The sequence below is a fragment of the Sphaerodactylus townsendi genome, linkage group LG03 (genome assembly GCF_021028975.2).
Source record: "Sphaerodactylus townsendi isolate TG3544 linkage group LG03, MPM_Stown_v2.3, whole genome shotgun sequence".
NCBI lineage: Eukaryota > Metazoa > Chordata > Lepidosauria > Squamata > Sphaerodactylidae > Sphaerodactylus > Sphaerodactylus townsendi.
In genome coordinates, this window is record NC_059427.1 from 77,876,383 (window position 1) to 77,901,889 (window position 25,507).

The 25,507-nt window shown below is 41.4% G+C and overlaps 1 protein-coding gene across 2 annotated transcripts in view; it reads right to left on the reverse strand.

Annotated features, from left to right (window-relative positions):
* Positions 1-25,507, reverse strand: part of LARP1 (La ribonucleoprotein 1, translational regulator) — a 93,014-nt gene that overhangs the window by 15,006 nt on the left and 52,501 nt on the right. For both annotated transcript variants that reach the window (XM_048488248.1, XM_048488249.1), the window contains exons 2-11: positions 22,823-22,884; positions 20,503-20,568; positions 14,775-14,949; positions 9,658-9,789; positions 8,686-8,838; positions 7,695-7,857; positions 4,713-4,857; positions 4,166-4,340; positions 3,094-3,263; positions 1,929-2,282 (exon numbers count right to left, since the gene is read on the reverse strand). In XM_048488248.1, coding sequence (XP_048344205.1) covers positions 1,929-2,282; positions 3,094-3,263; positions 4,166-4,340; positions 4,713-4,857; positions 7,695-7,857; positions 8,686-8,838; positions 9,658-9,789; positions 14,775-14,949; positions 20,503-20,568; positions 22,823-22,884 — 1,595 coding nt within the window. The remainder of the gene's footprint in view (positions 1-1,928; positions 2,283-3,093; positions 3,264-4,165; positions 4,341-4,712; positions 4,858-7,694; positions 7,858-8,685; positions 8,839-9,657; positions 9,790-14,774; positions 14,950-20,502; positions 20,569-22,822; positions 22,885-25,507) is intronic.

The window sequence follows — 25,507 nt, forward strand, 5'->3', positions numbered from 1 at the left end:
GGCATTGCTCTGTTCTGACTCCTCTCCAGACCATTCACCATTCTCTCTTTCCCGATCAGGGCCTAGGGACAATCTGAGGGTATGTGAATTGTCCCAAGATTGTTGTGGCCACGAGTGAATTGGTGGGGGGGGGGAGTTGGAGAGACAGTGAGCCAATAGCACACTAGCATCAGGGTTGTGATATATGCCGCCTCTTCCCTTACTACACCTCCATGAGGAATAGTCTAGTCGTGACCTTGATAGAGCGTGCTTGAACATTTCCATGAGCCATTGGGACCAGCTGTCATGGGTGAAAGACTGGCGTGCCACAGGGAGCCCAAGAAACCTTAAAGCCTGGATGCCTGGTTATGGGTTGATATGGTCCTGCATTCAGAAATAGTTTGAATATGGGCTCCTTAGCAAGGACCTTCGCACAGTTATTTGAAATGTCAACTGAAGGAACATTGAGTGATAGGAAATTTTCCCACAAATTTTGCTCATGAAGCCCATGTTGTGATAAGTTTGCATGCAAATTATGAAAATCTACCTCCATAGCTTTCAATGTAATGTGTGCTCTTTCAAGTAAAGAGTTGACGAATCAGATACTTCACACTTGCAGGCTTGGTAACAACCTTAGTATCCATACCAGACATTTATCACCAGAAAACCCCTATTTTACCTTAATATGCAGAGCAATGCAAGATCTGAATCTTTGTTCAGCAACTGGCATGCCTTCAAACAGTGCAAAAACTCCCAAATATTTTTCCATATGACCATTACAAAAATATTACAGAGTTTAGGGAACTGAACAGATTTCACAATATGAACTCAAATTAAGCCTTGTTTACTATGATGAAGGACACAGAAGAGGAATCAGGGAGTTGGAGGATCACACTCCTTCACTAAGCAGGTGAAGTATTTCCCACCAAAAATTTTCACTCCCTTCAGATGCAGCACTCCTCTCTCCGCCATGTTCCAGGACACCCAACTGCTAACTCAGAGTAAAGGAGTGGGCTGATGCTGGGCCATTCAAAAGTCACACCTTTTGTCTCAAGGGCCTAACCGTCAAAAAGGCTCCATTTCTGACAAGTTTAATTCAGGCCATGCTCCCTCAAAAGCCCAATAATGCTCCCTGGAGGCTTGGGAAGGAAGGAACTGCCAACCCATTTGATATTTAAAGGGGGGTGGGGGTAGAAGGAAGGAAGAAAAATTAAAGGTGCTGTAACCACCAGATTAGAAGAACTGAACAGAGAACACCTGTTTGTAACCTGACAATTGTTGGAATACAGTTGCCTGCCCACTGTGAAGCATGACCTTTTTGCAGTATTATGCAGAAAGATCTCCTCAACAAGGCGAAGAAGGTTTCCTAAATTCTAGCTATGTTACAGCAACTGGCATAGACCCTTTATACCTCTACAATTCCCCTGTCCAATCAGGGATAAGCCTCTACCTGCAATCTTAAGTGGTATGCAAACAGGGCTTTGAGCCATGCCCCAGCTACAAAGTGACAGCCCAAGTATGGGAAGGTTTATGTGAACAATATGGAAAAAAGCCCCAAACACAAGTGCTTGAGGGGAAGACATGGCAGAAAGTGAAAGTACTGAGGTAACAAACGGTTACTTGACTGGTGTATGGCTTTGATTCATCTTAATTTCTTGCTTTGCAGTCACACTATGGTTTCTCAACCGAATGTTTTTAAGTTGATATTGCTGGTTTTAGCTTTTAATGTTTGCTGTTGTAGTAGTCCTAGTGGATCTGTTTGGTTTTGCATTTTGCTTTCAACTTTATTATGGACTGATTTTTATAAATGAATTGTATATTGCTGTGACAACACATATCTAAGAAGCAACAGGACACAAATATTGTAATGGTAAGTACAGTCCCCTTACCTTCACTCAGAAAATCAAAACTATTTCTGCTTGTACTAAAATAGTAGTTTGGATTCTCACCTTTATCTGAGAGTATTCCGGCTCAAACTGCTCTGTCCACAGGTCCTGTTCATAGTAATAAAGTCCATCATTGATCACCTTGGCCAACTCTGAGCTCATCTTGGCCCTGGATGTGTGGTTGCCTGTTCTATCTCCCCCTGGATGCCGGCGCAGATAAGGGGGTGTCTGTGTCACAATCAAAATCTTGTTCACATCCCTGTCATCAATCTCGTAGTCTGAATCCTCATCTGACCAATCAGTGAAGGTGTTTTTACGGCCATCCATCTGTTCCATTTCCTCATCAAACAGGAAGTCCAGTTCTTCAGGTTCATCCTGGTCCTTCTGCTTCTGAGGAATCTTGGATTCTTCTGGTTTCTGGAATCAAACAGGTAACACTGTAAAAACCAATGGGGGCACTGACCACAAAAATCCAAATAGGACCTGGAACTGCAAAAGAAACCCCCCCCCCCAACCCTTTACAGATACCATGAGGCTTCAGGCTCAGCCTCAAGATAAAAATCAATGCTTAACTAACCTGAAAAAACCCACACAACTACCTTTAATATTGTGCAATCCAACATTTGCTGACCCTTCAAAAAACATGAAGGAGTAGAAACCTGACACTGATGTGAACTCACAGTTTAAGACAATGGGCCAACAGACTATTATTCCTGACAGTACAGCAGTACTTTGATTCTCCACAGATTCATGAGATGGATCAAACTCCCACTGGCACTATTAATACAACACAGGTTTGAAATAAAAAAAATCATAAATTATCTAGAAACTTCAGTTTTGCCCAGAACTAAACGTCATGTCCATTTGGAAGTCCTACTTGAGAATGGCAGACAAAGTAATTTGTTTTGTATTTGGTTTTGATGGTACATCGACTGTATACCATTGACCTCTCCCCTGGCTATTAAGTTCTCCCTATCCTTGGACAGTACAGAAGAAATGATGAAATAGGGGGACATATGTTATGGATTATTATAGGCTGTGACTGTTTTAACACCATCAATGGATCTAATGTTGAGGTTTTAGTGTGTTTAAATTATGCTGTGCTTTACTATTGTATTGATGTTTTACAATTTTGTAAGCTGCCTTGATTCCGACCTTGGTTGGGAATTGGGTGGGATATAAATTCAGTTCAATTCAATGCAATGCAATGCAATCAATCACTATCTACCTTGGGTCTGGCCGGGGAAGGCCTTGGCCTCTTCTTCACCTCAATCCATGTCTCTGAGTCCAAGTCTGGCAGGCTGGCAGAAAGACCTTTGGGCATTGTCTTCAGATTACTAACTTCCTCTGCTTTGGTTGGCACAGGACTGGCAGAGCGAGGAGATCCAGGTGCAGATTCTATAATATGTATTTCAGTAAAATGTAAACATTGGCACATGTAGACAAGTACTCTTTGCTCGTTGTAAGAAAGGTTAGCTTCATACTGTGAATGGCAAACATTTGGCTAGGAGAGTTACACACTCCTAAGCAGAAATGTGTCCTTTCTCTCTCCAACCACATGCATGTTTTGATAACAATTAATGCGTATTAATTTGTAAAAGACAAAATCTAACTATCCTGTTAGCTTTCCATAGCAGTTCATTTTTTAAGTTCATTAGTTCATTTTTAAAGTACATCAGGATTCACACATGTTTCACTTCTACCAGCTGAATCTTCCACTTCCTGGCAACCAAGACTGTAGAAACACACAAAGGAATCTGGTAACGGGACAGCACCACACTGATAAATTGGAGTGTGGGATTTTCCACTGTTCAGATTCCAAGACTAGAATCCACCAGACATTTGAAGTCTTTCTTCTGAACAGTCTGCTACCTGCTGCACGGAGATTAGCCACCATCTACACCACTGGATGGTGACAAGTAGGGAGAACCAACCATTTTTAATGCTGTGAAACAGCACATGTTCATGGTGAAGAATAACAAGTTGCCAGGTTCAGTAAGTGACATTCATCACACAGTACAACATTGTTACATCGTAAGAACTTTCATAAAAAGAATGTTCAGATGTCAACTGGCAGAAGGAAGCATGAGATATCCACAAAATATATTTTAGAGGAGGCAAGAGAATATGGACAGAACAGGGTGGATTCTATTTTCATTTCTGAAACACTATTGGGGTACCATTCCCAATCATTGGAAAGGACAATGGATTTCCTGGCCCCCAAACTCAGTAACAAAACAATTTACTGAACAGAAGCGCAACAGATAAAGGAAACAGATATTTCCTTTATCAGTACTGACCTGTCTCCTTTTGGAAGCTCTGTCTGGGCACAAACTCTGGGCAGTTGATGAGCTGGGAGAAGTCAGTTTGTGCATAGTCTGTCATAGGAGGCCCAGGTAAAGGCCATTTTTCTGGTTCTTCCTTTCTCCTGATCTTCTGATCCACAATCTCTACCACTTTGCTGTCCTTCAGTGCCTGGAAAGACAAGTTTTTACTATCAACATTAGTATACTGAAGCAAGGTCAGGTGTACCACCACAAATGCTGTGCAGGAGGAATTTATTGTAGACCACAGATATGTGTGTTGTTGTACCCTTGGGAAAAGGGGTGGGGAAAGAACTGGAGAAAACTAAATGCAAAGAAGTAAAATCATTTTTTCTACTAACATTTTAAAGGGTTTTCTGGGGTCTGGAAAATAAAAAAACCCAGAGGATCTGATTAGATATGTCTTATTCTGGGCTACCATTGATACCACAACACTAAGTGATCATATTAAGACAAGCCCAGACTAACAGTCTAGTAATGAACCCACAGGAAATTCATAAAGGCACATGCGATAATCTCTTACCTTTATGATAAGGCCAACATCTGTAGTCAAGGCCTGCACTCGATGGAAACTGGCTATGAGGGTGATAGGAAGGAAACCTTCTGTGTCCATCTTCCGCCTCAGGAAAAAGTCTCGTTCTAAGTTGTCCACACTGAAGTAGTATTCTCTAAATACAATAAACAAGGAATGAGCAAAAGAGACATATTTCAGACTACACCACACACCTACTGTTTTACAACGTAAGTGTGCTTCTAAGAGCTTCATCACACTTCTTAATTCTTCCAAACAGAGCAAAATGAATCCACAGAAAGAGGAACCCTTTATTCTCACAGAACTCTTTGTCAAGTCAAGACAACCTTTATTGGCATATCGGCATAAAGATAGACAAGGGGGAAGAGAGTCATACATAACAGAGTTTGGTAATTGGATGCAGTGCTACAGAATTCCTATTCTGTGTTTGAAGATGCATCACAATGGCGAGACGTAGAAATTTGGCTGTTGTCTCGGTTATATTAGTAATTATATTACTAATTATTTAACAGGTAGAAGATTTTTTGTTGGTCTGACAAGATTTTTTTTCTCTGCCAGAACCTGTTGCAAAAGATTTAATTTGCTTGTCTAATAGAGAGGGCAATACAAAAGCACATGCTCGAGTGATTCTACACAGTTCATGGTGCATATGCAAATTCTCTGCCCCCCCTTACAACACCCTGTGAGGTAGGTGGGGCTGAGAGAGCTCTGAAGAACTGTGACTAACCCAAGGTCACCCAGCTGGCATGTGTTGGAGTGCACAAGCTAATCTGGTTCACTACATCCCCAGATTAGAGTGCACCTGCTCTTAACCAGTACACCATGCTGGCCAGTAACCATCTAACTGGCTTGGATACATTTGAGAAGACCATAACCTTGGATTTTGCAAAGTTCAATACCAGAGAACTGTTGCTACAATACTCATTGCATTTGTTGAAGAGACATTTTAAGCCAATTTGGATCTTGACAAAAGGATTGCACCATCTGCATACAATAAAATTGGGATCTGGACATTTCCTAGCCACAGGGCATGTGAATTAATTTCTAGCAGGGTTGGAGCAAGATCATTCAAAAATAAATTAAATACTGGTGCCAAAACACAGTCCTGTTTAACACCCCTTGTGACTGATATTTTAGGGGCGAGAGACCCTGAGGGAAACACTTTATCTGACATGTGTGTCCTTATTGTAATGCCTTTATAAGGATTAGGAGCCTATCATCCATATTCATTTTTTCCAGAGCAGACACCTCTCTACAGAGTCAAAGGCACCCTTAAGATTCAGAAAGGAAACATACAACTTGGACCTCCCTTTGTCTTTATACTTGGTACTTAATAAGTTAAGGACCATACAGTGATCCAAAGTAGATTTTCCCTTCCTGAATCCAATTTGTTCTTGTCCCAACATTCCATTTAAGGAAATCCAAGTGACAAGCTTGTCTAAAAGATGTTTGGCATTCAGTTTCTCAGCGATTGATAGGAGGCTTATGGGTCTGTAGTTAGATGTGAGATCTTTTTTGAAAATTGGGACAATAATGGCATTAGTCCAGGCTGGTGGAATTGCACCTGCCGTTATCCACTGTTGTGAATAAAGAGGCTGGCAATGGAGCGTTTTGTGAATAAAGAGGCTGGCAATATGTTCGTTTTGAATAGCTCTGGAGCCAGTGCATCTGGGCCTGGGGATTTGTGCAACTTGAGCTGATCAATCCATACCCTGACTTCCTCCATGGTGATCCATGGCCATTCAGGCATATCCTGAGGTTGGACTCGATCTTGGACTATTGACCTATCCCCATCAGCATTAAATAGCTTTTGGAAATGTAAATACCACACATGTGTGGGAATGCTACAGATGGGGTTAATACTCAGATGCAAATCACCAGGTATTATTGCCCCAAATTTCCTAGAATTATTTGATAATGTAGCCTGAATAAGAGTGTCCCAGTGGGAAATTATGCTTTTAAATTTATTATCTTTGATTAATTCGACTAGCTGTTTCTTAAGTACAAAATATTCATCAGGCACCTTGACCACATTCCTCTTTCTAAAGGCAAAGTAGATCTCCCGTATCTGGTGCTTCAGTGCTACCCATTCCCCATCAAATCCAGCACTAAATTGTCTCTAGCCTGCCCCTGCGAGTGCTCATCACCAAGAGGGGTGACAACCTCAGTGATTATCAATATTAAGTTTGCCAGTCCCTCATGAATTTCTGAGGGGGATGTAGCCTGAATTATTCCTTGTCAAATTTTTATGCCAGCAGGCAAGTACAATAGATCCCGTATTCTTACTTCCATTTTATCAGACCATACAATTTTTGGCCAAGCCATCAGAGTTATATTGCTTAATCTAACTGGAAGCAAGTCAGAGGTTTTACATATAAACGACAGTGATAGCAAATGGTCGCTCAAGTGGTGATGTTCAGAACTCTTTGTTGAAAAAGAGAAGATCTCATTGGTACTCTTCAAGACATGCTTAAAGGAATACCTTGATAATATACATTCAGCTGTACAAAAACATCTCCTATAATTTCCTGACCTTTACGCTCTGTTGGCTGAACATGGCAACAGATTGGCCACTATCTGCGACAGAATGCTGGACTAGATCAATCACTGATCTGATCCAGCAGAACACCTTTTATGTTCCTCTCCACTCTCATTTATGCCAGCCCAAATCCAAGGCTTCTGTATGCAACATACAGATAACTTTATTGCTTATATTGGACTAAAAAAGAAAGTATTTCCTGCCTCCCTGATTGGATGGTGGGAATCACACAAGATGCCCACGAAGTTCAGAGGGAAAACATGACTTTTTAAAGTTAAGGGAGGGGCAGACAAGATTCTATGTGCTGTCAAATTGGCCATCACTGACCTAATAATACACTGCTGCATCAGTCTATTTTTGTTTGCCGAAACAACAAATCTTGGCATTGAACCATAAGATAAAAACACAATTACGGAATCAAAATTTGTACCTACATTTGCCGTTTGATATAGTCCTTGAGCAACTCTTGGTCAACACTATAGAGTTCAGTGCTGCTGATGTTGTCAAAGTAATAGGTGATGTTACTGGCGTATTTCTGACCACGTGAGCCATCAGAGCCATCAAATTTCCGGTAACCGTACTGATAATCAAAGTGGGCTGCAGAGAAAAAAAAACAAACCAGAAAAAGTTTTTTCTAAGACCTCTAACCATTTACAGGCATTTTGTACTGAATATTGTCACTACCACAGAGTCCAATATGCACAACTTAGGAAGACTAAGTTTACACAAAGGTGTGTGCATGTCTGATTTAGGAGCTGGGCAAGGAAAGGCCCCTGAAGAAATTAACTTAATTCAATGTTTAGTGAAAGAAAGCTGTCACTGCGGCAATTGCACATAACGGCTTCGTTCCATTCAAGCAAAGAATACAAGGTCCAAATAGTTACTCATACCCTTATGCAAAGTTTCCATTCCTGGCAGTTCTCTCATTAAAATCACTCTATTGTATTATTACCATAATTTCCAGCAGGACTGAATATCTGCAATAAGTTTACACTGTGGGATAAGGAATTCCAATGTTCAATGGGACATATTCAGTGAACCCACTACAAACTATGCTAATAAGACTGACAGTTCAGGGAAACAAATTTTATCTTATCAGTAACATACCCAATAGGAGATTTACTTTGTTGCCTGCCAGTTCTCTATCTGAATCACTGGTATAATGGTGCTTGACTAGGCCTTGGAAGTCTGTGTTCACTCCCCATTCTCCACAAAACTTACTGGATAATGTTGGGGCTGTCATTCTCTTTCAGTTTAACCTACCTCACAAGATTACTGCAAGGATAAACAGAGAAAAGAGTACCATGTTCACTTTCCTGAGCACCATGAAGAAAGGATGGGATAAAATGCTTCTGTGGCACCAACAAAACATCAACTTTAACAAAAGTGCATCAAGCAAACATAAATTAGCATCCTTATACGTACAGCGAGTACCTCCTCTTCCTCTTCCTCTCCCACGTCCACGACCACGACCTCTACCCCTGAAGGCACCACGCACAGCTGCCCCCTCACTCTTGACACTGGAAGTTTCATCATGATCTGGCCAATTCCGTTCATGCTTATTATCCAAATGCCAACCTACAGGATAAGTGGACAGCTATGAAAATATGTGCTTAATGATCTGTGCTGGTGAAAACCATCTCCCTCCATTCTCATTATGCACATTATTACCAAAACTTAGCCAAACACTAAGCTAGACTGAGTTACATTAAATGAATAAAATCCCTTCCAGCCCAATCCAGAAGCCAAAGCAGGCAGAGTTGGTGATGCTACTGCCACACCGCCCCATAAACCCCAGAGGGCTTTTCAGTGGCACAAGGAGGGAAAAAGACCAAAAAAACCCCTTGCCGTGGCCAGAAAGCCTTCCATAAGGCTCCATGGACCTACACCACCCAAAAGGGTGGCATAGGTTGGAGCCCAGGGCCATGGAGCATCTGGAGGGAAAGCCAAAGTAGAAATCGACTAATGTTGGCCCTGCCCCCAGCCACACTTCTGGAACTATGCCACTGATATGGTGCTGATGTGGCAATACCAAGGCATCCCGGGAAACTGCAGTGACCACCCACCAGCAGATTTGCCCCTCTGCTGGGATAAGCGCCCTGGGGAGGGCATTTTCACCTGCACAGGAATGTGCCACCTCCACAACTCCTTTCAGTCCCCCCCTTTATTCTGGATTGAGCTGTTAAGCTCAGAAGCAATATTATTTTGTTGAAAGTAATGTCCTCCATCACTAAGGTTTATTTATCCATTAGCAACAGATACCCCTGATTATGTGGATAGGAGCCTTGTGTCTTGCAAAGAGCTATCCATGCCCTGAAAAAATGAGTCAAACAAAAAAAAACCCAAATCCTGCTTCTTTTTTTTGGAAAGCATTCTAAAAAAGCACTCCATCCATACCTTTTGATTCACTGCGGTTGTTAGCAGGGTGCCGGTGCTGCTCATTCTGTCTGTTGTTACGAGAAGCAGTTTTGTCTCTTGGCACCTCAGACTTCATATCTATTTGTAGTGGAACCCACTTATGCCTGTTGCCTGAAAAAAAGATGTGCTGGCCGTTACCATGATTCACAAGAAAACACAAATATTAGGCCTATACAAAACTAATCCAGTGTTTTGGGTTTTCCCCCCTCATACCAGAGAAACAATACAACTTTCTTACCCAACAAAAGCATTTCCCAGTAAATGCCTTCCCTACAACTTGTCTGAAGGATCATCTGCTCCAGGAAGTAATGCTTCATGAAAACATCCACCAAGTCAAGGGTAGATAAGGCCAGGACTAGATGTCAAGGAGCCATTTCAAGAATTCCAAAGAAATGAGGAAGAAAAAGCACCTCTGCCTTACATCATCAGAAAGATGGAGATCAGGACTGGTTTCTCCCCATCCCCATGAACGAGGCAAGGAAGTATTAGGAGAAAATATATGTCATCCATCCTTCCTCTCGGGGTTTCTAGAACACCTCATGCAAATCAATATTGAGATGGGATCCAACTGTCTGTTTTGTAGAATTTGATAAAAAGAAAGAAAAAAAGCAGCCTTTGTGTTTGATAATACAGCCTGGTGGGTTTTTTTTAACTTAAGATGCTTGGAAGCCTAAACTGTGGTTCAAGATTCGTGATCTGAATACAAAACAATATGCCAAGATCTTACTAGACGGGAGTTTTAACCAATAGATTTAAAATTGGTAAAGGAACACATCAAGGATGTCCTTTATCTCCACTTTTATTTATTCTCAATACTTGCTTAATAAGATCAGACAACTTTTGAATTAAAGGACTGAAAACGGATGGAGAAAAGTTTACAATGAAAACTTACGCTGATGATTTGGTACTGACAATTTCAAACCCACAACTCTCAATTCAATCTATAATGGAACCAACTGAAAATGTGGATCCCTTTCAGGATTTAAAATTAATAAAACAAAATATTTTTGAATTTTTTAACGAAGAAAAAGATAATAGCAACATAGATTGTGATGTGACCTTAAATCCAGTTAAATACTTGTAAATAAACTTGACAAGAGAGAATGAAACAGTATTTAATTAAAATATAACTATAAAAGGACTCAAGAGGATATGCAAAAATGGTCCAAACAAAAAACCCCATCGTTAGGAAGAAGTTCCACAGTAAATATATTGCCAATTGAAGATTATTGAAACATTTATGGACAGAAAAATCAATGAGAAAAATTACAGCGCCGAACAGAAAAATTACAGCGCAGAAGTCACATAATAGGTAATTTGAAAATCTGAGAAGCTACACAAAGAAGAATTAGCTCTCCAGAATGTCCTTTAATGTAACCTACAAAGGTCTATTATGATAAGAATAGGCTGTAAAATACTGACTTCATAACATATGGATATGACAAACATTCAAGGAGTAATTAAATTCTGGTAAAAAATAAAGGATGAAGGCAAGAAAATACAATGGCTATTACAGTAAGAACAAAAATTAAAACAATAAGTGGAGTAATAGGGGGACTAACAAAATTAGAAAAGGTAATTACACAGCAAAAATATAATTTATCACTTCAGTTTGATACAGAAACAGAACAAGTGAAAATATGTATGGTCAGATGGATGAAAAGCTTTCAAGAAGAAATATCCTTTCAACAATGGGAAACTTTATGGACAAGAGTTACAAAAGTCAGAGTCATTAAGAGAAAACTAGTTCAAGATGTGCTATCGATGGTACATCACTCCAAAGGCTATCAAGAAGATGGATAAGCATTATAAAGGAAATGTTGGAAATGCAAAGAAGTGGATAGATCATTTCACCAGATGGGGTGGACGTGCAGGAAAGTTCAAATTTTTAGGAAAGTCTCACAGTAATTCAGAAAATTTTACAAATCAAATTTTGCAACAGATGCAAAGACTGTGTTATTAGGCATATTGCCAAAATATACCAAAAATTTCTGAACTTTTTCAGTGATAACTGTGACCAGAATAGTACCTGCCACAGAATGGAATACAGATGAATGCCCAAGCCAAGAGAACTGGGAAAATAAACACATGGAATATGCAACAACGGCAAAATTAATGAATATTTTGAACAAGAGGTCATTCAGAGAATTCCAAAGAATAATAATGGTGAAAAGTGAAAGACATTATTGAAATGATGTATATACATTTCCATTAATCTGATGATATGTGTCAGACTGAAAAGGAGTGAGAAGGGAAATAGACAAGAGTAATCTGTTATGAAAAACGAGAATGATATTTCAGTATAATCTTTTTTTGTAAAAAAAAATCTTAGAAAGTTATAATGGATTTTTAATATATCTTGTATTATCAGAATTAAATCTGGTTATTTTGGTAACTGTTTTTTGTTATACAATACATATAACATGGCTGTCATGAGCCAGGCTCTAGGCCAGTGGTGGCGAACCTTTGGCACTCCAGATGTTATGGACTACAATTCCCATCAGCCCCTGCCAGCATGGTCAATTGGCCATGCTGGCAGGGGAGGCTGTCGAGAATGTGTAATCCATAACATCTGGAGTGGGGTACTCTCCACAATCTTACTCAGAGCACTTCAATCTGGGCACTAAGGACTCTGATGTAGAGCCTGAAGACAGTGTGTATTCAAAATTCGCTTCTCATGAGGAAATGCAGGCAGCAGAGCCAGTTCCAAGTTTTTCCTTGCAAGCCAAAGCAGAGCCTGATGCCATACAGCTGGGAGAGCCATCAGGCATCTCCAAAGAGCTGAGTATCAAGCCAGCTGCTCAAAGGAGGCAAAGGTGGAGGCTACAGCTGCAGAGTCAAAGGAGAAGTGCTTGCATTGCTGCAAGGTATGGCAGAAGGCTCTGCCTGAATGGAGACATCTGCACCTGAAGAGGATTGAGATCTTGCAGGATCCCAGCCTTGTTAGCCAGGACTTCTTATATAAACCCTGCCTTGGCTCTGCCTTGGGGAAACAAGCTTACTTCTTGGTCTCCCTCTGACCTCCAGCTCTTAGCCTGCCTGATCTGTCTGTGTCTTGACTTTGGACTGTCTTGAACATGCCTTTGTCTGCTGCCTGCCCTGATCCCAGACTGGCTGACTATGCCTCACATGCTACCCGTCTTGACACTGACTAGTCTGACTATACTCTAGCTTCTGCCTGCCTGCAGAAAAAAAGGGAGTTGTCTCTTATAGTGCAATCCTAACCAGAGTCTAAGCTCATTGATTTCAAATCTGTAACCCAGTAACTCTGATTAGGATTGCACTGTTAGTCTTTTGAACGAACTGTAACTATGTCAGGCCTGATTTCTGCTTTCCCTGGTGCTGGCCTCTGAAGGCCACATTCTCAAAACTAATTCTTGCTTGCTGCCTGGATGGAAGGGGGAAGGGGAAAGAATGCATATATGATTAACAGCTATGCCAAAACTGGCAGAGCTGTCTTGAAACTGTTCCTGACCTGACTTATGCCTGCAATAAAGAAACCTTTGTGATCCTACAAGTGTCTTCATTGTCTGGTCAAGGGGGTCTTGACAAACTATGATGCAATCTTGGATTCTTTATTATGTTTTGTTAATTTCTATTTATAGTTTTTAAAAAATGAAAAATAAAAAAGCCACTGCAGCGGTATGATGAAACAGTCAGTATTGGTTTTGTACAGTGGAAAGAGTGTCACACTAGGCCCAGACAGGCCAAAGTTCAAATCTACTCAGCCATGAAGCTCAATGGGTGACCTTGGGCTACTTGCTCTCTTCTCAAGATTCCCAGCAACAGAGATTGGTTATGCGAATAAAATGAGGAGAGATCCATTTAAACGGCCATTAGCTTTGGAGGAAGGGTGAATTAAATGTGACAGATAATCTTGCAGGACTGCAAGAGAAACAGAAATGCTGATCCTTGCAGGCTTGAGGTGGAACAGGCCTAGTTTCACTTGCAGGCCCTATTCCACCCAGCCCACTATCAGGGTTCCCAACTTCTTCTGGAAGGGGCTTTCTTTTTCTCTAGGGCAACTGCTGCCACCACCTGATTTTGTAGGAATTACTCACTGGGGAAAGTCAGGGACCCACAGCTTCCTTTCCAACTCTGAGGCCTAGCCTCTGTGTCTCCCATTTCCCCTCTCCTGGGTACCACAGGGATGGTTCACAGTCTTGTGCACTCCTGGAGGAATAGCTGCTCGCCAACTACCAGCATTTCCCCAGTGTCCTCCATTAAAAATAGCATGTCCAAGATAGTGGAGGCCTATGACGTACAGAGAACTGCTACCAGAGTCCAACATTAAAAAGTAGTTATTGAAAAGAAAATGTTTACAAGCATAATTTCAGCACAGCACCAGATTGAGCAAGGAAGTGAAAAGAAATTATGGATAAACACAATTCCTCTGTCCCTTTCTCTATGTACATACCCTATCAGTTATTAAAACAGGGCAGGCTCTTAAGTTTAGGATATTTCAGTTGCTGAGAGATCCTCCATTACCTGGAAGAAATCCTTCAGCAATCTGGGTCAAAATGGCTGCTAACGCCAGAACTCAGGCACGAGCTCTGCCTCATGCACTGCCTTTTCCCTCAGAACACCTAAAGTTCTGCCTCCTCCTCCTTTCCGTTTTATCCATATTATCCAGTTGGCCATTAAGATTCTACTCACAAGCCCACTTTCTTTGAGACTCTGCCTGCACAGGCAAGGTAATGGGGACCACAGACAGGCGGGCTGGGAGGGGACTGGACATCACCTATCGAATACCCTCTCAGAACCTACTATATGGTTTTGGATGCCAGGGCAAAATGTTTCTTTTTCCTTAGGCCTTTAACTGTTTTTATATTTACCATCTAGTCTGCGAACTGTCATCAGGATCACTTTATGTTCTGGGATATTATGTCGTTTTATGCTCTGGGGTTTTAATGGTTTATTTATTTTAATGTTCTTTTAATGATTTTATGTTGCTTTACTTTGAGAGTTGCCTAAAGCAGGTCTGTGAAGAGGCAGTACATATATATATTTAAAAATAAAATAAAGAACAAGGAATTGTCAAAGCACACTGCAAATCTTTAACACTCCCAAGTTTTTTCCCCCAAAGCATATCTTACCCTTCTTTTTCTGTGCTGATTTCTGGTTGTCGTCGTCTCCATTCTTTTCTTCGCCAGATTCATCTGACCTAGTTTTCATGTTCTCTTTGCCATCACTTCCTTCCCCTTTCTCCTGTTCCTTCATGTTCTTCCTAACAGGCAGCTTTCGAAGGGATTGGGGCTTATGTGCCAACTGCTAGAAATGCAACGTCAGAAATAGAGGATCACAATGGTGGCTCAGCAGAACAGGATCATGACTGGCTAAGCAAAGGCATATAATCATAAATAGGCAAAGCTCACCCCCACTATTGCTCCCAATCACAGTGATACACCTACCCAAGATGAAATTGATACACTGAACTTGGAGTGCCAAGAATTATCTGTTGCCTTCAGGACAGATCCAGTTCATGAGCAACAGCAGATTGATACAGCAAGGCTTGAAGTCTAAGAGGTGATTACACAATTATACATCCGCATCATGTTTCCAAGCAGAAAGGATAGCAGCAGAGCCTCAGCATTACAGAAAAGAGGTCTCTGCAATGATTACCATCTCATTCAAGCACCTGACAAAGCCATGCTTGGTGAATGAAGACAGGACAAGAACCAATTCCACAAGACGGGCTGGCTGCCTAGTGACCACTGCAAAGCTGGGAAGCTATTGCTAAAAGGGAAGGGGAAATCCAAAAATAGAAGTGCTTTAAGCATGTCTGTCCCTCTTTTGATACCAACAGCACCCACAATAAAGTCTAATTGAGATAATAAGCCAAGTGCAACACACTGTCTCACAAAGCTGCACTTTTCAATGATCACACCACTTCTTTTATCCCCCTTGTGAGAGTAATCCCAGCCTCACCCAAATGCTTGGCAAATTTACCTTGCATGATGTGGTTCACAGTGGCCAGGTTTTAAAATGGGCTCCAGGCTGCTGTCCCAGAATAGCACCGCTGAGCTAGGGAGCATGGTGGGCAGGGAAACCCTAAAAGGAAATCCTCTGCCTGGGACCTGTAATGAGCTATTCCTGGCTTTCTCCTAAGCAGAAAAACAGTACCCCCAAAAAGTGTTGTTCAGGCTGAATTCTCAGCACTTTGGTAGCAGAGAAACTGCAGGCTCTCAATCAAAGCATGAATCCAGTGGCTCCCACATGGTTTAGTAAGCTTGTTAGAACACACCAGTAGGACTTCATATATAAACCTAAATGACATGTGCATAACCTTCATTTCTGTCTTTCTGATGTAATAGCAGAACTCTGCAGAGAGCTACCAGCAAGAATGTAAGTTCACTAACAATTTATACAAAAGTGGTTTGTGGAATAATACAATGAATTTTCCTCATCTTAGTTCAGTATGTAATAAATTACTTGAAGATCAAATTAAAGCTCTGTTTTGGGGTGCAAGTGCCCAACAAAAAATTAAGTGTCCAACAGGAGGAGTTCATGTGACAAATAGATCTCAGTGAATCCTAACTATATAAAGAACAAGGCTCAATGAGTACAAATGTGCCAGAACAGCAAGGACCTCTAGTGGTGGTTTCTCTTTATAACATATAAGGAAATTGCCAATTTGTACTCAAGTGTAAAATATAGGGAGAGGGTCTTGGCAGCTAGGACTAGCAACCTATTTTTCCCAGGCCTCATTGCTGATGCCTTCAAAACTTCCCAATCAATGGTGTAAGAAAAGAACAGAGGAAGAAAAGAGCAGAAAACTTGCCTACATAAAAAGGAAAAAAGGTCCAAAGTACACCAGTAAGTTCAAAATGAGTTAGAACACAGGTGCACAACATGACACACACAAACACTCAATGTTTCTGGTGACTGAGCAGATATTACTGGGTTCCATGGTCCGGCTCGACCCAAGTCAAAGCAGGGGCCACTTCAGTAATATCAGGGTACCCCGCTGAAGCAACAAATCTCAGGCAAGCTCCCACGAGACACAGGGCCTGGAATGACTGGCAAGGCAACTCCCTTGGATGTCATGTCCCACAACAGCTCTAATAGTGCATATGCGGCTTGGTGTGTTCTATTTAAAAAGGGCCTAGACATGGCCTCTGGGAATACTTCCAAGCAAGAAATCTTTGCTCCTCTTCCAGGTGCAGGGTTGACCGAGTTAAGACCCTAGATTTGGCCAGGAGAAAGGCACTATTTTAAATCAATAGACACCCATCTGTGGCTCCTTATAGGAGGCTTGGAGACAACTTGGTCCATTCATCTTTCCAACTTTGAATTCTAATGTACATCCTCATTATGTACTAAATCCTAACAGTAACTCGTTTTGTGCTATCATGACAAAATGTCAGTGTTCAAGTGAAGCCAAATAATCACAATTCCAAACTCTGAGATTTCTAGGGTGGGGTGGCATAGTAAGGACAAAATGTACAGAAAATGGTAGTTCACTATGTGGATGCAGCCACTGAAAGTTATCAGTAAAAAAACAAATAATCAGTCATAATTTCTGGTTTTAAAAAAATATTATTCAGTGCTCATCTACTAAGTAGTCCTTAACAACATCAACGACTTTCACCTTATTTAGATGGGCAGCATTTTACACATAAGCAGTTTTGCAAGGGGAAAAAAACTAATGCAAACCTGTTAGCCAGACACGAGACTTGTTCAGTGGAAACCAAAACCTGGGGGAGGTCACACCTGAACACTGCATTTGAATACGCCACATTCAACCGTTCAACATGCCCAACATAAAATTTGTAGCACCCCTAATAATTAGGCAGAACCTAATTATGCATATTTTCACACTGCATGCTTTTAAAGTTCCCATCAAGATTGATTCTGGCTCATGTAGCTGTTCAAAATGAATATCTGAGTTAGATCAAAAGCTGGGATCAGGACAAGGACACAGAAGAGGTTGAAGATGCCCTTTAATGTCCTTCAAGTTACACAATGCTGGAGGACCAGCAATGGCTTCTTTCCCTCCTATGCTTGACAGAAGCGAGAACCAGTCAACACTTAGTAATGGAGAATCTCAGTATTAAAAATGTTATTCTTTAATCTACATTATAACTGACCTACCATATTTCATAAAGATTCCAATAAATAGTTGACAGAATCTCCACAATCTACATAGACACCAGTTTTAAATCCGAATTTTCCTTTAACCCTTTTCGTCATTTAAAATTAAGAAATAATCTAGGTCAGATCCCAATGCCTAGATTTTAGGTGGAAAAAACTCTCTTCTGCTGGTTCAAATAACATGCATATACTCCACAAAGTGAGTGGTCAAGACATTCATCCTTGCTCACAACTATGGCAGGATAAGAAGTAAAGCCATCTAGGAGTATAAAAACCACTGGACTGTGTAAGAGAAAGCTTTTATTATTGTGAAGACCGTTTCTGACATAGTGCCACCCTTGCAGCTTCCGGTCGGTGCCGGTGCTGGACTCGTGTCGCCTGTTAACCTTAAGGCAACAATTTGAAAGAAGGGCAAGTAACTTCATCGGCCGTCCCAGGCACACTGGACACCCATTAGCCCACTCTTTGCAAAGAGAACAAGAATCTGGCGGCACTTTCGAAACTAAGATGTTTTATCACCACATGACGGGTGGGGGGGGGGGGCATTACAGTCCCCTTTGTGGGGAGCGGGTCCTCAAAATGCTTTAAAGTATTTGCAGCGGGAGAAAAAACCCGCGTGGCAGCTAGAGAAAGGGTTATCGTCAGTTACCGGTACAGAACATGTGTAATACACAGCAAGCAAAGTTTGCTGAAGTTCCGCTGCTTCGCATCAGGAGCTGAGTGCAAATTGCCTGTTAAGAGTGAGACTCGCGATATTTAGGATGCATCGCACAGGTTTGAGGACGAAATTTGAACGATCTGATCTATTAGGGCAGCTGACCGGGCGAGCAGCGCTGCGAGGGACATGTGAGTGGCCGTTTAGGGTCATTTGTGTTGCCTTTTAACTTTTTCCTCTTTTGCCTGTCCTCCATTTTTGAAGCTCCCAGAGAATTCAACGAAGGCTGCAATCCTAAGAACATGTTCGTGTCTGGCACAAGAAGCAAGCACCGTTTACCATCTTGCCATCTATTTATATTTATATTGTATTTTTGTATTGTATTTATTAATTTTAACTGGTTTTATGTTGCAATTGGGTTTATGTTGTTGAATTTTATATGTAGTGCACCACCCAGAGCCTTCAGGGGTGGGCGGTATAAGAAATCCAATAAATAAATAAACAAACTTCAATGACAATGTTTCCAAGGAAGTGATGAACACAAATACCTAATGTGTGTTTTGTGTTTCTGCTGAAGAAAATAAGCTTTGAGGACAGAAAATGAGGATCTGGAAAAGGCACCTAAGGAGCTGACTCAAGTACCAATTTTCTAATTGGAAGCAACTGGCACCTGAAAGCATAATTAAACTACTCCAAATGAACACTGTCTGTTTTGTTTAGAACTGCACACAAGCCAACTATATGGCTAAGTAAAACTGAAGGGGGAAATGATCAGGATAAGCATTAATTCTATTCGAAGAAGAGGGACAAAATGCTCCCAAGAGCAGGGATAGAAAAGGCAGCAGATCAGAATAATGGCTAGGTTAGTGACAAAATGTCCATATTATGTCCATATTGTACTGCTATCTGATTTTATAAAACTCTGTAAACAAATGGTGTGTATATTAGTTCCTCTAACAAAGCAATACCATACCGTTGGTACACAATTTTCACCAAAATCTGATAACCTTAACATCCTGTATTTTAAAAGGAGGCAATTATGTTTTAAAAGGCAAAAATCCATAAAAAGCTGTTCTCTGAAGCAGCAAAGTGACAGAAACAAGAGTCTCTGGAAAAAATACAGTGCTTTGGATTCAGTAATGTGCAATCAGAAACATAAAATGGATTTAGCAAATTTTTGCTTGTACAAGTTCTTCTGCAACATGAAGTCCTTTCTACCCTATATATTATATTGCCAAGAAGTTGATTGCATAAGAAGATCTTGTGCAAGCAGAAACAAGAATCAAGACACAATTATTCTGATTTAGTTCAAGCGGCTACCACAGTCTTTTTCTTGATTTCTGCCTGTGCTAAAGTTCTAGTATGAGTTGAAATTTTCTCTGGATCCAACTCATTAAGTCTCCTGAAGAACTACATTGGTGTCCCCATTTTAACATCACTCTCTTCTCTTGGGAGTCAAAAACGGAGAAGGCAGATAGGAGTTCTTTCTCTCACATAATTCCCCTTCTAGCCTTCCATGTCCCCACAATCACAATAGTGCTGAAGGCAAAAGGAATGGAATGCCTATCCCAGAACACAAATTTTCTGGAACCGACAGTGGAATCCTGAGCACAGTTACACCCTTCCAAGCTCATTAGCATTGAAGGACTTTAAAGGGTGTTAACTCTGCTTAAGAATGCTTCACCAGACTCAAGTGTAACTAGCAGTGGAATGAACAGAAGCAAGGCTATGAAGTATTTATCCTGGGGCACTGCTAAAGACAGAATTGGTCAAGTTATTCCCCATTAATACAGTCTCCCCTACAGAAACATGATGAAAAACTTGCATCTGTGTAGAGCACAAAAATAATGGTGTTTACAGTGTGCCTACGGCTTCATAAAATTACACGCTGCAAACACAAAATTGACAGTAGTGTGGTAAGCCAATTCACTAAATAGGAGAGCAAACTTATGTACCTCCTAGGCCCAGGCAACTGCTTGATTTTAATGAAACATTCTGCTTTCACGAGTCTCATTTGTGCACACCCATGCCATAAAACAGATGCTTCTTCCTTCTCAAGTGAGAACATTTCTTACCTGTACACTCTTGTGAGCTATTTCTCCTGGTGTTGGCCAGTTTGTGGCATCCCCAAAGTCACCAACCTAGTAATATAAGCAGAGACATCTATATAAACAGAAAGTACAATATAGTACCAGCAACTTCCTGGTTGCAAAATTAACACAATATTTTGCTATTATGAGAACTTCTAGATTTTTGTATGGAGGCTAAACTAAGCTCTAATAACTCCTGTACCTCAGCGACCATCCACATTGTTTCAGATGTGAAATGTCATTAGAGCTACCAATGGGCACAGCTCGTTTCTAAGATGCTCTTCAAACTCCATTAACTGTTTGACTCGGTGGCACTAAGTGCTAGGCAGGTTAATTTTTGATTGTGCTAATTGCGTTATTGCCTTTTAAGTTCTTACAATAGCTGTCAGCACAGGTAGGGAAGCAACCATATTTTATCTGCTTTCTTTGGCTCTGCTTAAGACATGCCTATTGCTCAAAGTGTCTTCTATCATTCAGACTATACTGACTTACTCACAATGTTTCGCACTGTAAATTTCAGTACAAGATTTTGCCAATACCCTTATAGATTTCTACTTTTCTCTATGGGGAAAAGGTATAAATATTTTAACAAATACTGATAAATTCTGTTATTTAAAGTGAAACAAAATGAGAACCTTAATGACGTTTGTTAAAAAAAACACCCTGGAATTAAAAAAGTTTTCTAAAGACAGTGCCACCTAGTGAACAAAATTAGACATTAGCTGTGCAGCTTCAACCTTATGTTTTAAACTATAATGTAGAAACCCAGAAGTCTGAAGTTTAAATGGCACAGCAGGAACCCCCAATACATACTTGGGGGGGGGGGGGGGGGGACATGTGCCAGTGCTAACTGGCTTAGCTTGTGATTGAGATATTTTGTATCTTCATAAGGGCACCGCATTGAATCCCACAATGAATCAATAGAAGGCACTGAGTGCTGAACATCTTACCAGCCTTCCCTAAACACCCAACAGTCTTTTCCAGCCCTGGAGAAGATGATTCCTGCAAGTTTTCCATGGATTAACAGCCATCTGTGACGAAGCTGCAACAGGGCAGGGGGGGGGCACCGCGTCCCAGGTGCGCACCACTGGCGTCATGCGGGGGTGGAAAATCACTACCCAGACCCCCCCTGTGGAGGGCGTGGACAGATCAGGGGAGGGCAGGTTGTGCCCCCAGGGGCAGTTCCCTCTCCCTCCATCCCTGACAGCCATAATCCTATAGAAGAGGCAGAAGGGAGGGATTCTGCCCGCTTCCTGCTGTAGCCTTCTGCTCCACACAGTGATTACTCTACAGAAGTCCTGCCTTGAATGCTTAGAGTGTTTTGTTTGTTTTTGTAGCTCAAGTAATACTTGTACACTTCATGAACAGTGGCTGAAAATCTTCTGTGGGAAATTGTTATGAGATGTTATTTTTCTGTGGACTATTTTCTGTTTCTGAAGACATAATTTCCTACAATTCACAGATACAACAATGAATAAATGCCTCTATTATTAGCTAATTTATTACTTATCTTAATCAAGCTTGGCAGTTTCAAAACTGCAACTGATGTTTTTCAGATTATTATGCCCACGAATTCTGAGAGAATGTATGTTTTTTATGTACATTTATGTTTTTAATGATTTATAAAATAGGAAGAGGGTGAATAAGACATATATGGAAGAATCCAATTTTTTAAAATTAAGTTATGAATTCACTTGACTGTGCAGATCAAATCTAAATTAACATTGAAATTCTTATTTATTTGTCTTCCCTTGCCTAGTAAAATGGATATGGTAATAATTAATCTCATACAGAGCTAACAAGTAATGGAAGTTATGAGATCCAGAGTCTACTGGAGCATGAGAGTCAAATTCTGTTGAAAGACATTTGCAGATAGGACAACCACACCTGCAGCATATCATGAACAATTGCTCTTTGAGTGGTGTGCTGAAATTAGGAGGCCAGTTCGCAGCACAGTCATGTTTCTTCATGAGTTTAACAATGTTTGGGAAATATCTGTCATTTTTAAAAAAATTACAACTATTATTTCAAGCATTGAATATGTTATAACATTAAAACCACAATCAAATGTTAGTTGTTAGTGGGGAATAAAATGGTGGCTGTTACAAAACAAGCAGGCTAGCAGAATGACCTGTGAATAGCTTCCCCTTGTCTCTCTGGATCTCGCTTCTCCTAAGTGTGTGAGCCCCAGCTTCCTGCTGGTAAGTAAGTATGATGTAAATATTATTGGGGAAACCTGAAACATAGCAGTGCCTAAAATCTCTCATTTAACTAAGAAAGACATTAATAAAGTCAGAGTACATACTTTGCTTCCTTTCCGTTGTCTTGGGTTCGCTGCTTTCACCACCTTTGCTGGGGTTGAATGCTCTAAGGAAAAAAGAATAGGGGAGGGGAAAAAGGAGGAAAAGTCAACAATTAATATTCTGATTACTGAAATACAACTACACTAGCTGTGAACAGAAACATATACCTGTTCATTCCTATTGTATAATTCTACGCAACTTCCCAACCATTTCCCTCTATTCCAACGACTGAATATGATAGCATTTGCGAGAATCTTGTTTCACTAGTAAAACCACCAAAGTTGAATGTTGTACGCAAACCAATTGATAATTATGAACTGACAAGTCAACTGGACTTTCCCCTTTTCCCCAGGACTCAGCATGTCTAGTCAGAACCTGACCATGAAGCCAAATTAGAGAACATCCCAGTTACAATTTTACATTCCGTTGCCAGTTTCAGTAAGTTCCATTTGTAAATTTATCCTACTAATACGAATGGGTGCAAAACTCAGCTCTGCTCACACATGAGAATACAGTTCTCAATGTTATAAATTGCAACCTGATACCCAAATAGGTTAGAAAGACTTATTGTGGCCAGCTACCCAAATAATGGAATCCTGTTTACTGAAAAATCTGCGTTTTCTGTTGCCAGCTTTTATTTTTCCTAAAACATCTATACATTTTCCTAAAACATCTATACATTTAAATGTCATTAATATGCCAAACAGTTCGATTTTATATGCCAAGCTATAAAGTAAAGCATCCTATATTGTTAAAGCAGTAAGTAAAGTAACTTAAGGATTCATAGGATAAGCACCATCACCAGTGTATCTAATAGCAATGAGTGATCCCCATCTGCAAATATCTAATTCTGTGAATTGGAGCCACACTGATAATAGTCAGATTTGTAAACTTGGGGGAACTTCCCAGGTTTGCAGAAAAACTAATTGGAGGGTTTAAATCCCACACATCCCTAGATAAAACTGTTGTCTATACTCCTCCCTTTCCTGCTGGACACAGCGTTGTCACTGACCCATGGGGAAGAGACTTCAGTGTGTTCAGTGCCTGGAAGCTGCATGGGGCTTGCCATTGTCACTGATGGGAAGGAAAGAAGATAGCCAGGAGCTGCACAGGGTTTACAACAGTTAACAGTGGTGGGTAAGAGCCTTGGTGGATCCATTGGCAAGAAGCCACATGGGGCTCATCAGCATCATTACTGTGGAAGAGAAACCTTGGGGGATCTGATAGATGGGAGCCATGCAGGGTTTTACTATCACTGTCATTGTAGTGGGGGGAATAAGCCTTTGTGTGCTCAGCAGCAGAAGTCATATGGGACTTGCCACCATTGATAGCCTTGGTAAGACTGGCAGCTGGGAGTTGTGCATGGCTCACCACCATTGACCAGTGGAGGGACTGTTGGTGGGCCCAACAACTGATAGATGAATAGGGCTTGGCAGCTTGGTTTCTGTTCAGAAACATAGGCAGTTTCTGCACGGGCTGAAAGCAACGGCTTCAGTCCGGTGAAACACCGTTTTGGCGGGGACCCTTTGCACAGGCGCCACTGCCAAATCGATGCAGAAGCGCTCTGTGCCCGCCAAAACGGTATTTTCAAAACTCGCTTGGGGAGTGAGTTTTCCTGCAAACGTCGGCTTCCATCCGCTGCCATGCGAATGCCCCATCTGCTGCCATGCCACACCCCCTAGCCTCTGTAGCTGCAGCCATCGCTCTGTCCATGGGGGAGTGTCCCCTGGCCTCCTCAGAGTGACAGCAGAGCGACGGCTGCCAGCAGGAGGTAAGGAGGTGTTTGGGGCCGGGGAGGGGAATACGCAGCTGTGCGGAGCCTGCTCAAACAGCTGCGCATCCCATGGGGCCGTTTGTGCGAACGGCCCCAGAGCCTGCATCGGCATGATCAATGCCGATGCAGGCTCTCTCCCTTGGCTGTGCGGAAACAGCCACAGTTAGAACAAAGACTGTTTAGGCCCTCCACAAAGATGTAAGGCAAAGCTCCATCTTCTACATTCGCCAGTAACAATGAGCTTCCTTCACAATCACATTTTTCAAGGGTGATTATGATGTCCTATTCAGGATTCTAGATACAGGAACACATCTAGGCACGCAAGTGTGAAGGAAACAGGTTTTGCAGGTATCTTATCTGGCTGAGAATTATAGAACAGAAGAATAACAGACTGAATTTGACCAACACTTTTCCAAAGTGCATCATGGCAAAGAACCTTAACACCCAAGCCTTGTAGACATTCACTTGTGCTGCCAAGTTGTGACTTCTGTAATAAAAGTGGTACAGTAGTTACAGCACCTCCAAGTCAGTCAAGTGGAAGTATCTCTCTCTTAATGCTGTCCTTAAGACCTAGGTCTGGGGGGGGGGGAAGCCCCCAATGCGGTATGGAACTGAAGCTGCCTGCTCCCCAGCTGGACATAAACATGGCCTGTATATCAGAAGGAACCTTTGCCTGCGGAAGCATATTTTCCTGATCTTCAGCTGGAACAGCATCAAATCTTAGAGATACACCTGCAATTTTGACAAGTACCAAAACCAAACTCTCAAGGGATAAAAGCAACCTTATCTGGCGTTTCATTTTGGAACAGTGGAAAATCTTACAGAAAAGTGATCTTCTGGCACCCAGGTGCCAGAATAAACAACAAATTGGGGGGGGGGGATTGCACATCCACACCTCTTTATCTACCCCCTG